This window comes from Leptodactylus fuscus, chromosome 1 (assembly GCF_031893055.1).
Source record: "Leptodactylus fuscus isolate aLepFus1 chromosome 1, aLepFus1.hap2, whole genome shotgun sequence".
Taxonomy (NCBI): domain Eukaryota; kingdom Metazoa; phylum Chordata; class Amphibia; order Anura; family Leptodactylidae; genus Leptodactylus; species Leptodactylus fuscus.
Genome location: NC_134265.1, coordinates 352282583 through 352297898, shown reverse-complemented (window position 1 = coordinate 352297898; position 15316 = coordinate 352282583). Strand labels below are relative to the sequence as shown.

General features: G+C 41.7%; 1 protein-coding gene across 1 annotated transcript in view; it reads right to left on the bottom strand.

Moving 5' to 3' along the window:
- GFRA4 (GDNF family receptor alpha 4) overlaps nucleotides 1-15316 on the bottom strand; it is a 314381-nt gene that overhangs the window by 26871 nt on the left and 272194 nt on the right. Inside the window, exon 3 of the mRNA XM_075261790.1 lies at nucleotides 3595-3873. Coding sequence (XP_075117891.1) covers nucleotides 3595-3873 — 279 coding nt within the window. The remainder of the gene's footprint in view (nucleotides 1-3594; nucleotides 3874-15316) is intronic.

The window sequence follows — 15316 nt, the reverse complement described above, 5'->3', positions numbered from 1 at the left end:
GCACATGCACAATGAAACTGAAGTCTACTGACCTGGCCTCGGTGAAGAACGGCGCATGTATTAAGAATACTCATCACTTGGTGAATTTTTTTTAAAAAATAAATCTGCGCATGGGCAGTGATGATATCGGGATATTTGGGACATGAGGACTTGCTGGTGAATTAGTGTCCAATGTCTGGCGCATGCGCTGTAAAGACTAAGTGTATGGCTGAGCTTCGGGAAAGAACTACCAAAGGATTGGCCTCGAAATAAGTGAAAGCAATTTATTTCCATGGTGCAATTGCAAACCCATATGGAAATTTTCTGATGCAACTGCAAAAAAAACTACATTCACGTGTCAGAAGTTTTTTTTCCAAGGTCTTATGTGCACACAATGACATGTCATATAGATTTCGATGCAGATCCCAATAATTTTGTATTCTGAACCAAAGCATATTAACATGAAACCTATGGCAGAAATCCAAGGATCTGCTTTGGATTCAGTGACAGCAAGCAGAGGTCCTGTAGCCATACATCAGCACTGCAATCCCATTGCTCCAGACCACTCCCCCCTTTTGTATTAGACCGTGTTCTCACCTGACATACACCTCTCCGCCACTTTCTATGATTTGACACATGCGGGGCTTGTAGAAAATGTGCATCTGTTTTTGGCTTCCATTATTATTGCCGCCATGGTCTGTTACTTGCGATATTACAGCAACAACATTTTTTTTCGCAAACACTTACAATAGACAGACAACGGCGCGTATTGATTACAGCGAACCGCCCATTACACGGAAAACCATCGTAATAAATCATGACGACAGGAAAGGGGCGCAAACATGGGAAGTGCAGAGAGCAGGCGGACAGGAGGAAAAGTTCACTTTTATAAACTATCCTGGTCATCCAGTGGTTTATGAAGTGTCTACTGTTATCTGTTATACTTATTCCGGGGTGGCCCAGTGAGTAATACTATACATGTTCCAGGTGGTCTAGTGGTATATGTAGTGTCCGGTGTTATGTACTATACATGTTCCAGGTGGTCTAGTGGTATATGTAGTGTCCGGTGTTATATACTATACATGTTCCAGGGAGGTCTAGTGGTATATGTAGTGTCCAGTGTTATATACTATACATGTTCCAGGGAGGTCTAGTGGTATATGTAGTGTCCAGTGTTATGTACTATACATGTTCCAGGTGGTCTAGTGGTATATGTAGTGTCCGGTGTTATATACTATACATGTTCCAGGGAGGTCTAGTGGTATATGTAGTGTCCGGTGTTATATACTATATATATTCCAGGGTGGTCTAGTGGTATATGTAGTGTCCGGTGTTATGTACTATACATGTTCCAGGTGGTCTAGTGGTATGTGTAGTGATTAGTGTTATGTACTATATATATTACAGAGTTGTCTAGTGGTATATGTAGTGTCCGGTGTTATATACTATATATATTCCAGGGTGGTCTAGTGGTATGTGTAGTGTCCGGTGTTATATACTATACATGTTCCAGGTGGTCTAGTGGTATATGTAGTGTCCAGTGTTATGTACTATATATATTCCAGGGTGGTCTAGTGGTATATGTAGTGTCCGATGTTATGTACTATATATATTCCAGGGTGGTCTAGTGGTATATGTAGTGTCCGATGTTATGTACTATATATATTCCAGGGTGGTCTAGTGGTATATGTAGTGTCCGATGTTATGTACTATATATATTCCAGGGTGGTCTAGTGGTATATGTAGTGATCAGTGTTATGTACTATATATATTACAGAGTTGTCTAGTGGTATATGTAGTGTCCAGTGTTATATACTATATCTATTCCAGGGTGGTCTAGTGGTATGTGTAGTGTCCGGTGTTATGTACTATACATGTTCCAGGTGGTCTAGTGGTATATGTAGTGTCCGGTGTTATATACTATATATATTCCAGGGTGGTCTAGTGGTATATGTAGTGTCCGATGTTATGTACTATATATATTACAGAGTTGTCTAGTGGTATATGTAGTGTCCGGTGTTATATACTATATATATTCCAGGGAGGTCTAGTGGTATATGTAGTGTCCAGTGTTATGTACTATATATATTCCAGGGTGGTCTAGTGGTATATGTAGTGTCCGATGTTATGTACTATATATATTCCAGGGTGGCCTAGTGGTATATGTAGTGTCCGGTGTTATATACTATACATGTTCCAGGGAGGTCTAGTGGTATATGTAGTGTCCAGTGTTATGTACTATATATATTCCAGGGTGGTCTAGTAGTATATGTAGTGTCCAGTGTTATATACTATATATATTCCAGGGTGGTCTAGTGGTATATGTAGTGTCCAGTGTTATATACTATATATATTCCAGGGTGGTCTAGTGGTATATGTAGTGTCCGATGTTATGTACTATATATATTCCAGGGTGGTCTAGTGGTATATGTAGTGTCCGATGTTATGTACTATATATATTCCAGGGTGGTCTAGTGGTATATGTAGTGATCAGTGTTATGTACTATATATATTACAGAGTTGTCTAGTGGTATATGTAGTATCCAGTGTTATATACTATATATATATTCCAGAGTGGTCTAGTGGTATATGTAGTGTCCAGTGTTATATACTATATATATTCCAGGGTGGTCAAGTGGTATGTGTAGTGTCCGGTGTTATGTACTATACATGTTCCAGGTGGTCTAGTGGTATATGTAGTGTCCGGTGTTATATACTATATATATTCCATGGTGGTCTAGTGGTATATGTAGTGTCCGATGTTATGTACTATATATTCCAGGGTGGTCTAGTGGTATATGTAGTGATCAGTGTTATGTACTATATATATTACAGAGTTGTCTAGTGGTATATGTAGTATCCAGTGTTATATACTATATATATTCCAGAGTGGTCTAGTGGTATATGTAGTGTCTGGTGTTATATACTATATGTATTCCAGGGTGGTCTAGTGGTATATGTAGTGTCTGGTGTTATATACTATATATATTCCAGGGTGGTCTAGTGGTATATGTAGTGTCCGGTGTTATGTACTATACATGTTCCAGGGTGATCTAGTGGTATATGTAGTGTCCGGTGTTATGTACTATACATGTTCCAGGTGGTCTAGTGGTATATGTAGTGTCCGGTGTTATATACTATATATATTCCAGAGTGGTCTAGTGGTATATGTAGTGTCCAGTGTTATGTACTATATATATTCCAGGGTGGTCTAGTGGTACTTGCAATGCATATTACTTCATTATACTACATACAGTATATATTACAGAGTGGTCTAGTGGTATATGCAATGCCTAGTGTCCTCAGTAATATATTTTAATATGCTGTATACACTGCATAAGCACATATCACATCTAATGGGGTATACAGAGACAGATGACAGCAGAGACAGTAGAACACCCCTGTCTGATATTTACAGACATAGACCTTCCTGGACAACCAGTGGTAATACATGAAATATGCTGCCCCTGGTGGTGAACTGGTATATAGCCCATGCTTACTATATAAAGCAGAACAGTCTACCTGATATTATATAGACTGAGTTATCATACACATACCATGTAGTGTTACCTATAGATACCTATATACACGGCCATGTTCCTGTTGGCCTCTTACCTTCCATTAAGGTGTGGTGAATGCTCCAGTATATATTTAGACAGTTCTTTTCCTTCTTCATCCCTCGCTTGCACTTGCAGCCGTGCAACTGGCTGGACTGGAGGGCGTCCACAGTCCGCTTGCACTGGCTCTTGGCATTGGGCGCTAACTTGTTGGCCCCGTTCCCTGCTATGCACTGGCGCAGTGTTCGTAGATTGAAGCTGCAGCTGGGGTTATTCTTGCAGGCTTCTCCGGCCTGTAGACAGTCTCTGCTGGTGGATGTGGCCCCGGCCGTCTTGTCTGTGGAGGAGCAGACAGAGATATTATATAGCTGGGTAGTATAGACTGTATGGATACATTGTAGAAATATACTGGTGGGCACATAGGCACCCTCAGGGCCGCCGATAGGCCAGTATTACTGGTACTGGCGTCAGGGGCCCGGCTAAATTGAAAACTGGTGGGGGCCTGGTTTTGGCCTGCCACCGTGTGCCGGCCCCCTGGCGCCTGCACCAGTCATTCAGGGCCGGCGTCAGCGCAGGGCATAGTCGGGCAAGTGCCGGGGCCCACAGAGCCTCTTGGGGCCCCCGGCACTTGCCCGCCCCAGCACTTGCCGAAGTTGCCGGTCCCGATTTCAGATCATCGGCGTCCGTCGGACGTCCGTCATCCTAGTTCATGCATCTTCTTGTGACACGTCACTGGGACACATCAATAGTTGGGATCATTGAAAATCCGTGAGCTGAGACTTCCGGGAATTGCATTAGCCAAATTCCCCTCTTGATATATCAAGGTCATATATCCTTCCTTACCTCTCCTCTTGGTTGCCTATGTCTAGGTATATGTAGCACTGGATGAACAGCTTATCAAAACTACATGATTGCGTGATATTCTGTCACAAGATATCTATCCAATAGAGATCTACAGGTGGCCGCCCAGTGGTCATGTTGTGAATTGCAGCCTGTCATAGATTTATATGTTATGGAGTAATAGGAGCCTATAACCAAGTTCCAGCTATGGTAAGGCTGTATATATACACACCTCCATGTATATAGGTGTATATAGATGCTACTTGGGTACGCCACGCATTTATTGATGTATGTTAGCATAAAAAATATGTACAATTGAAAAAACTGAAATGACAAACTGAAGCTTTCCTGTAATCTGGGGTGATTTCCCCACCATGAATGTAAATGAGGGCATGAATTATGCATGTGCCTGATATGGATGCTGGCAATAAGGAGGTGTTGGAGGCAGATCCTAATTCTTGGATCGGAGAGCTGGGTTTTGGCACTTGGCGCTTATCCCGCCGCGCTCTGTCCACACAACACACAGGCGTTGCTAATGTCTAAGCAGTTGTGACTGTGATGCATGAAAAATGTATTTTTTCCCCCCGAATTAAATCCACCGCTCCTCTCGGCAGATCTCCACCCAACGCGCTTCATTTATAAATCTGTGTTATTACACTTTAGAGTTTGGCGTCTAATTGACCCCGGTGGGATAGTATTACAGATGTAGGGAAAGAGGAAGAATATTGGGAATTTATGGATCCAAAGCCTGGAGCCAAGTATCGGGATTGTGGCGGAGCAATGAATCAGACTGTACTTAGCAGACAGAGGAGTACACACACGGAAGAAGGAAGGCTCTGGTGTACCCAAGATATAGGTCCCTGATGTCAGATTATTAGAATACGGAGATTATCAGCGAGATCGCCTCCTATAGCGGTGGTCCGACTGTGTGTGTAAGAGGGACAGTCCCTGCTGCGTCACTTAACACTATGGGACCCATGAGACAAAGTTGTAGGTTTAGCTGGCTTGAAACTGAACTTAACTCCATTAGGTTTTGTGATGATAGTGCAAGGCAACACACTTGGCCGTTACAAGGATAATGGGCACAAGATTTAGTTATAGTACAAGGGACAATGCTTGACCGTTACAGGTATAATGGGGACAAGATTTAGTTATAGTACAAGGGACAATGCTTGACCGTTACAGGTATAATGGGGACAAGACTTAGTTATAGTACAAGGGACAATCCTTGACCGTTACAGGTATAATGGGGACAAGATTTAGTTATAGTACAGAGGACAATGCTTGACCGTTACAGGTATAATGGGCACAAGACTTAGTTATAGTACAGGGGACAATGCTTGACCGTTACAGGTATAATGAGCATGAGATTTAGTTATAGTACAAGGGACAATGCTTGGCAGTTACAGGTATAATGGGGACAAGACTTAGTTATAGTACAAGGGACAATGCTTGACAGTTACAGGTATAATGGGGACAAGACTTAGTTATAGTACAAGGGACAATGCTTGACTGTTACAGGTATAATGGGGACAAGACTTAGTTATAGTACAGGGGACAATGCTTGACTGTTACAGGTATAATGAGCATGAGATTTAGTTATAGTACAGGGGACAATGCTTGACCGTTACAGGTATAATGGGCACAAGACTTAGTTATAGTACAGGGGACAATGCTTGACCGTTACAGGTATAATGAGCATGAGATTTAGTTATAGTACAGGGGACAATGCTTGACCGTTACAGGTATAATGGGCACAAGACTTAGTTATAGTACAGGGGACAATGCTTGACTGTTATAGGTATAATGGGGACAAGACTTAGTTATAGTACAAGGGACAATGCTTGGCAGTTACAGGTATAATGGGGACAAGATTTAGTTATAGTACAAGGGACAATGCTTGACCGTTACAGGTATAATGGGCACAAGACTTAGTTATAGTACAAGGGACAATGCTTGGCCGTTACAGGTATAATGAGCACGAGATTTAGTTATAGTACAAGGGACAATGCTTGGCAGTTACAGGTATAATGGGGACAAGACTTAGTTATAGTACAAGGGACAATGCTTGGCAGTTACAGGTATAATGGGGACAAGACTTAGTTATAGTACAAGGGACAATGCTTGACAGTTACAGGTATAATGGGGACAAGACTTAGTTATAGTACAAGGGACAATGCTTGGCAGTTACAGGTATAATGGGGACAAGACTTAGTTATAGTACAAGGGACAATGCTTGACCGTTACAGGTATAATGGGGACAAGACTTAGTTATAGTACAGGGGACAATGCTTGACAGTTACAGGTATAATGGGACAAGATTTAGTTATAGTACAAGGGACAATGCTTGACCGTTACAGGTATAATGGGGACAAGATTTAGTTATAGTACAAGGGACAATGCTTGACAGTTACAGGTATAATGGGGACAAGACTTAGTTATAGTACAGGGGACAATGCTTGACCGTTACAGGTATAATGGGCACAAGATTTAGTTATAGTACAAGGGACAATACTTGACCGTTACAGGTATAATGGGGACAAGATTTAGTTATAGTACAAGGGACAATGCTTGACCGTTACAGGTATAATGGGGACAAGACTTAGTTATAGTACAAGGGACAATCCTTGACCGTTACAGGTATAATGGGGACAAGATTTAGTTATAGTACAGGGGACAATGCTTGACCGTTACAGGTATAATGGGGACAAGACTTAGTTATAGTACAAGGGACAATCCTTGACCGTTACAGGTATAATGGGGACAAGATTTAGTTATAGTACAGGGGATAATGCTTGACTGTTACAGGTATAATGGGGACAAGACTTAGTTATAGTACAAGGGACAATGCTTGACTGTTACAGGTATAATGGGGACAAGACTTAGTTATAGTACAAGGGACAATGCTTGGCAGTTACAGGTATAATGGGGACAAGATTTAGTTATAGTACAAGGGACAATGCTTGACCGTTACAGGTATAATGGGCACAAGACTTAGTTATAGTACAAGGGACAATGCTTGGCCGTTACAGGTATAATGAGCACGAGATTTAGTTATAGTACAAGGGACAATGCTTGACTGTTACAGGCATAATGGGGACAAGACTTAGTTATAGTACAAGGGACAATGCTTGGCAGTTACAGGTATAATGGGGACAAGACTTAGTTATAGTACAGGGGACAATGCTTGACAGTTACAGGTATAATGGGGACAAGACTTAGTTATAGTACAAGGGACAATGCTTGGCAGTTACAGGTATAATGGGGACAAGACTTAGTTATAGTACAAGGGACAATGCTTGACCGTTACAGGTATAATGGGCACAAGATTTAGTTATAGTACAAGGGACAATACTTGACCGTTACAGGTATAATGGGGACAAGATTTAGTTATAGTACAAGGAACAATGCTTGACCGTTACAGGTATAATGGGGACAAGACTTAGTTATAGTACAAGGGACAATCCTTGACCGTTACAGGTATAATGGGGACAAGATTTAGTTATAGTACAGGGGACAATGCTTGACCGTTACAGGTATAATGGGGACAAGACTTAGTTATAGTACAAGGGACAATGCTTGACAGTTACAGGTATAATGGGGACAAGACTTAGTTATAGTACAGGGGACAATGCTTGACTGTTACAGGTATAATGGGCACAAGATTTAGTTATAGTACAAGGGACAATGCTTGACTGTTACAGGTATAATGGGGACAAGACTTAGTTATAGTACAAGGGACAATGCTTGACAGTTACAGGTATAATGGGCACAAGATTTAGTTATAGTACAAGGGACAATGCTTGACTGTTACAGGCATAATGGGGACAAGACTTAGTTATAGTACAAGGGACAATGCTTGGCAGTTACAGGTATAATGGGGACAAGACTTAGTTATAGTACAAGGGACAATGCTTGGCAGTTACAGGTATAATGGGGACAAGACTTAGTTATAGTACAAGGGACAATGCTTGACAGTTACAGGTATAATGGGGACAAGACTTAGTTATAGTACAGGGGACAATGCTTGACCGTTACAGGTATAATGGGGGCAAGACTTAGTTATAGTACAAGGGACAATGCTTGACAGTTACAGGTATAATGGGGACAAGACTTAGTTATAGTACAGGGGACAATGCTTGACAGTTACAGGTATAATGGGACAAGATTTAGTTATAGTACAAGGGACAATGCTTGACCGTTACAGGTATAATGGGGACAAGATTTAGTTATAGTACAAGGGACAATGCTTGACCGTTACAGGTATAATGAGACAAGATTTAGTTATAGTACAAGGGACAATGCTTGACAGTTACAGGTATAATGGGGACAAGACTTAGTTATAGTACAGGGGACAATGCTTGACAGTTACAGGTATAATGGGCACAAGACTTAGTTATAGTACAGGGGACAATGCTTGACAGTTACAGGTATAATGGAGACAAGACTTAGTTATAGTACAGGGGACAATGCTTGACTGTTACAGGTATAATGGGGACAAGACTTAGTTATAGTACAAGGAACAATGCTTGACTGTTACAGGTATAATGGGGACAAGACTTAGTTATAGTACAAGGGACAATGCTTGACAGTTACAGGTATAATGGGGACAAGACTTAGTTATAGTACAGGGCACAATGCTTGACCATTACAGGTATAATGGGCACAAGACTTAGTTATAGTACAGGGCACAATGCTTGACCATTACAGGTATAATGGGGACAAGACTTAGTTATAGTACAAGGGACAATGCTTGACAGTTACAGGTATAATGGGGACAAGACTTAGTTATAGTACAGGGCACAATGCTTGACCGTTACAGGTATAATGGGCACAAGACTTATAGTACAAGAGACAATGCTTTACAGTTACAGACACGTGCAACACATTGTGATTAGAGATGAGCGAATCTCATCACCATTAGAGATGGAGATGAGAGAGTACTATTCGAAACGGCCGTTTCGAATAGCACGCACCCATAGGAATATGGAAGCGGCCAGCACGCTGACTTTGCCGGCGGTTGGCCGCTTAACCCCCTGTGTTTCGGCTACGTCCATTCATTCCTATGGGTGCGTGCTATTCGAAACTGGAGTTTCAAATAGTACTCTCTCATCTCCATCTCTAATGGTGATTATAGTACAACAGTCTGATTGTGTAGTCTGGACCTCCCCCTATAACAGCAGTCTGTGTAGTCTGGACCTCCCCCTATAACAGCAGTCTGTGTAGTCTGGACCTCCCCCTATAACAGCAGTCTGTGTAGTCTGGACCTCCCCCTATAACAGCAGTCTGGTGTGTAGTCTAGACCGGCCCCTATAACAACAGTCTGATTGTGTAGTCTGGACCGCCCCCCTATAACAGCAGCCTGTGTAGTCTGGACCTCCCCCTATAACAGCAGTCTGTGTAGTCCGGACCTCCCCCTATAACAGCAGTCTGTGTAGTCTGGACTGCCCCCTATAACAGCAGTCTGTGTAGTCTGGACCGCCCCCTATAACAGCAGTCTGTGTAGTCTGGACCGCCCCCCTATAACAGCAGTCTGTGTAGTCTGAAGCCCCTCCCTATTGGCTATAAGTTTATCTATGGCTGGCAATGCTATTGGGGTATCTCTGGCACCTTTACAGGGTCGCACTTTTTGGCTGACACTATATTTGGGGCACTCTCACATAAGCAGCATTTATAGGTCCAGTCTGTGACTGCTAATGGTCACTTATACCAACTAATAACAACAGTCCGGGCCCTGAAATGCTTCTGAAACATGTCATACTTTAGAATTTCCTTTTATCTTCTTTCTGTTGCAGCATCTTCTTTATTCCTCCATTGATCTCCATTTTCCGAGATTAATGTAAAGAAATCCTTGACCAGGTTGCACAGCGTGAAGTCGCTGTCCTCAGCCGGCAGGGTGGTGTATTGTCTTCTTCTAGTCTGTGAGGTTCCAGGGGCTTCATTTACCAGTTCACCTTCCCTTGATCTCCCATATTCCAGCTCATGAGGGCACCTCTAAATGTTCATTGTCAATGCGGGCCCATCTCCTGGAGACTGTATTACGATCAGTGATGAGATGATGTCAACTTATGGTGTAGGTTCAGAAAATCTCAAGAGAAATGTCTGATGTGTCTTAGGCTGCGTTTATATGGAGTAACATGCCGCTCATTCTGACACGTAAACATGTGTCAGAGTGAGCACAGTAAAACAGAAACCCATTGACTTCAACGGGTTCACATCACATTGAAACCAATAGGTAAAAAAGCCTCCCATTGAGTTCAATGGGTAGCGTGCGTAAGACCGAACCCATTGAAGTCAATGGGATTTTGTTTTACTGTGCTCACTCTGACACGTGTTTATGTGTCAGAATGAGCGGCACGTTACTCCGTGTGAATCGGCCATTTCCTGGACAAATAGTTTGTGACGTTCTGATTTTCTAGATTTGCTCTGGCCGGCTGTGGGGCCACCAAGTGTTGCAGTACGTGGCACATTGTATCACTTACTACGAACGCCAACCCCTGCCTGGAAGTGATGTCCTCACAAAATCTTTACAAAAATGGGTTCCCATGGTTGAGCAGCCATGTACAATCCTAAGGTCATTATGCACAATGCCAAGGAGCTGCTGCAATGGTGTAAAGCACGTGAATACTGGACTCTGGAGCAGTGGAAACTCGTTCTCTGGAGCAGTGAATTCCCTCTTAGTATCTGTCGGTCTGAAGAATCTGGTTTTAGTGGTTGCCCAGTTTTGGACGATTGTATGCTTCCACCTTATTCTTATTCTTATTCTTATGGTAGAGTTGGAAGGGACCTCAAGGGCCATCGGGTCTAACCCCCTGCGAGTGCAGGTTTTCCTAAATCATCCCAGCTATATGTTTATCCAGATTCCGCTTGAAGATTTCCATTGATTGGAACAGTTTTTTTCCTTTTTGGGAACAGTTTGGAGAAGGTCTATAAAGGCATGGTTGGGTCGAGTTCTTCTAAGTTCTCCTGCCCTCAACCCCATCCAATTCCTTCAGGATGAAGTAGAATGGAGACTGAGAGCCAGACCTTCTCCATGTCCTCAACAATGATCTTCTGCACGAATGGGCAAAAATTCCCATAGACATCATCCAACATCTACACTATTTCCATTAGACACCCAGATATCCCCAAATGAGATATGCCCACCATGACACAGCGCCACTCTTCACCTGTGGCCTTGTGTTGGCACTGCAACTCATCCTTAGTCAATTGAACGAGACTGAACTGCAATTCCACACACAGGCCATGGACAATGGAGGCGCTGTTGTGTATACCTATAGCCTCTGGGTGCATTTCCTATGGTTTACTTGATTCTTCATAGCCAGTCTATAAAGTGCTTTAAGGCAAGAAAAAAAAGTTCTCGACATCCTAAAATAAGTCATGAGAAGTGATTACTCGGCACACCGCTCTGCAGGAATAATCGGGCGCAAACAATAAGAGGAGATGAGTAAGCAAAATGCAGAACATGTCAAGAGCCATATAGCGAGCAGTGAAATCCTATTATCAATATGGATCTGGCAGCTCGGCTGCTAAATACACAACAGGGTTCATTAAATATAGAATACGACGTCCCCAGACAGCGCACACGAGGGCTCCAAATGCCACTTACAGTCTTAATTATATATTTGTTGTATATACATTAATTATGTATACCTTATACGCAGCGTATGCCCCCCGCCGGCACTAATGATAGCCACGTTCTGCAGCCTCGGCAATGTTTACTAGTTTAATCAACTCATAAACACTTCTATTTCATGAAAGATTGAAAAAATGGCTTCCTTATAAAAGATCCCATTAAGCCCCGCCCCTGCTTAGCTGGGAACGCCCCCACAGTTACCTAGAAACTACCTCTTTATAGGGAAAATTGTACGACGTCCCTTGGAAAGTTGTGAGGTAAGGGTATGGATACATGCACATGGATGTATCACATATGTATCACATATCACTATATGCAAATTAGCTGCCCTCTAACAGGAAGAAAGCTGTTTCTCTACTGCCACCTATAGGAAGTTACTCTACAAGCCAATGTCAAACACCTACATGACTAGGGATAGTAGCTGGAGATGAACAAACCATTTTTTATTTTTTTTTTCAAAAATTTCAGGTGAAATTTTTGGGGTTTGCCTAACAAGAATTCACCAAATTACTCAGGAGTGTAAAAAAAATTGGAAAATAATTGGTCTTTTGTAAGGTCCATCAGCATTCTTGCTGAGTCATCTGCCATGACTTTTCGGCTCCCTGTTCACCATTGAGGTCACCGAGCAATCCTTGGTGGTGTTTAGGTCAAAGAGTGAGGACCTCAATGACTCCATGTGACCACTGAAGCCCAATGACAGGCCATAGCGGAAATCTGGGGACCAGAAAATATGGCGGAAGAAGATGGGAATGTCGGAGGAGACCAAGGTAAAGCTGTTATTTTTTTGTACACACCTTCCACATGAATTGAACCTTGTAAAAATTCACAAACAAATCTTGTGAGGTTCGGCCATCACTACCATTACCCATCTGTAGGGAGCAGTTTGGGGGTTCTCGCCCCTCATCAGTACAGAGCAGGATACTGGCTAGCTAGACTTATCAATATCAAGTGTATCAACTATTACAGGCAATGTTCCCTGGGAAAAGTATGCAAATTAGCTCTCCTCCAAAATGAAGAACTGCCCGTATCTCCTGCATTGGTTATATACCTTTCCTCCGTCCAAGATCCAAGAGTAGATGCTGATCAGAATTTGTAATCCAAAAACATTCTATAAAAATGTAAATATTATTAATATTTAGAACTATTTACATTACACTCACACTTGGGGGGGAGGGTCAAATTTATACAAGCTCCACCCCTTTGTGCTTTATGGGTCCTCCTTTCTATAAACCCTATAAACATATTGGCATGTCCTTGAGTCATGTATTAATGGACAACTTGTAATAACATATTTCCCCTTTAGTGGCCACTGCAGTGCAAAACTTCCAAACAAGCCAGCGCTCCAGAGACTGAACCCGCTTTTTATTTTTAAGAGGGGTGGTCTTGATGAGGAGTCCCCTTTAGTTCTCTGATGAGGGTGATAATCAGTGTACAGCGCTGCAGAATATGTTGGTGCCATGCTATATAAGGTAATGAGGTTTAGTTGGTGCCCCCGGAGAGCTGAGCCATTACAATGCCATCTGACTCTGCCACCGCCGCTGTCGCCACCGCCGCCGCTCCTCTCCCTCTCTTCTATTCTCCCTTTTTTTGTGAGGGCCTGGAGGGACGGGGGCATTTTTCATTCTGGAAGTGCTATTTAAGCTGACAGCTTGAAGTCGTCTTTGTGGTGCGGCCTGCACCTCCGGGGCCATTCAGTCGTACGGCTGGTGTGACATTCGGAGTTATAATTGGATCTTCTGTGTTCTGCTCAGGAACAATGCGAGGAACTCCATCTGTAGCGTTTGATAACATTGCTGGCGCCGGCGCTGTCACACAGGTACGGCACGTTCTGCTCATTTCACAGGCTCACATTGAGAAGATAGAGGGCAAGCTCAAAGAGAAAGCGTCCGACCTAAAGAGCTAGAGAAGAACTGCGCCAGAGGTCACCGGGATCGCACTGGCCAATGCATCTGCCGGGATGAAAACTGCCATGCTGGGCACTGATAATGTACTCACTCCCTATATACTGCCATAGTGCTGGATATTAACCATCTATTACACAGCCAGAGCTGCTGCTACCACGTTACTTCAGGATTTGGCCAAGAGAGACAACAACAGCGCATACTGTGGCGGTGTGAAGTGTGCTTACAAGACATGGACCAGACATACAGGAATCTGGACTAGCCCTTGAAGGTTGAAGTCTGTTTTCCATCCCTTCTATATTTCTCTGCATGCACATTGTTGTCTGGAAAGATTCTATAGCGCTTTTCAGAGTATCTGGCTCTTGGATACAATGCCAGAACTGCAGTGAAGACCGACAAGGAGCAATAAGAAAGGAAGCAATAATGGTGTTTGTTATGTGACATTGCTGTGTAGCAAGTTAACATATACATGTTACGCTCTGCAATATCTGTCTATAACTATGTATGGAAAAGGCAATTACGAATAGAACACTAGAACAGCAGTAGAGACTGGAAAAATAGAAATATCTCATGGATGAATAACTCTGCAATATATTGTGTATATAAATAATGTTGCTATATACAGTGTATAGAAAGCCACTATATCACATACAAAAAACAACATATGCCATACATATAACAGATGGAACCATAGACTGTATATATAAATAGTGGTTTTCTATAGGGTTGTAAAAATAAAGCTACCTTATACAGTATATATAAATAATACTGTCAATCTATCTATTACAGCTAAATAATGTACACATAAATAATACATCCATATACTATATATATAAATAATGGAGCTATATAATGTACACATAAATAGTACATCCATATACTGTATATATAAATAATGGAGCTATATAATGTACACATAAATAGTACATCCATATACTGTATATATAAATAATGGAGCTATATAATGTACACATAAATAGTACATCCATATACTGTATATATAAATAATGGAGCTATATAATGTACACATAAATAGTACATCCATATACTGTATATATAAATAATGAAGCTATATAATGTACACATAAATAGTACATCCATATACTGTATATATAAATAATGGAACTATATAATGTACACACAAATAGTACATCCATATACTGTATATATAAATAATGGAGCTATATAATGTACACACAAATAGTACATCCATATACTGTATATATAAATAATGGAACTATATAATGTACACACAAATAGTACATCCATATACTGTATATATAAATAATGGAACTATATAATGTACACACAAATAGTACATCCATATACTGTATATATAAATAATGGAGCTATATAATGTACACATAAATAGTACATCCATATACTGTATATATAAATAATGG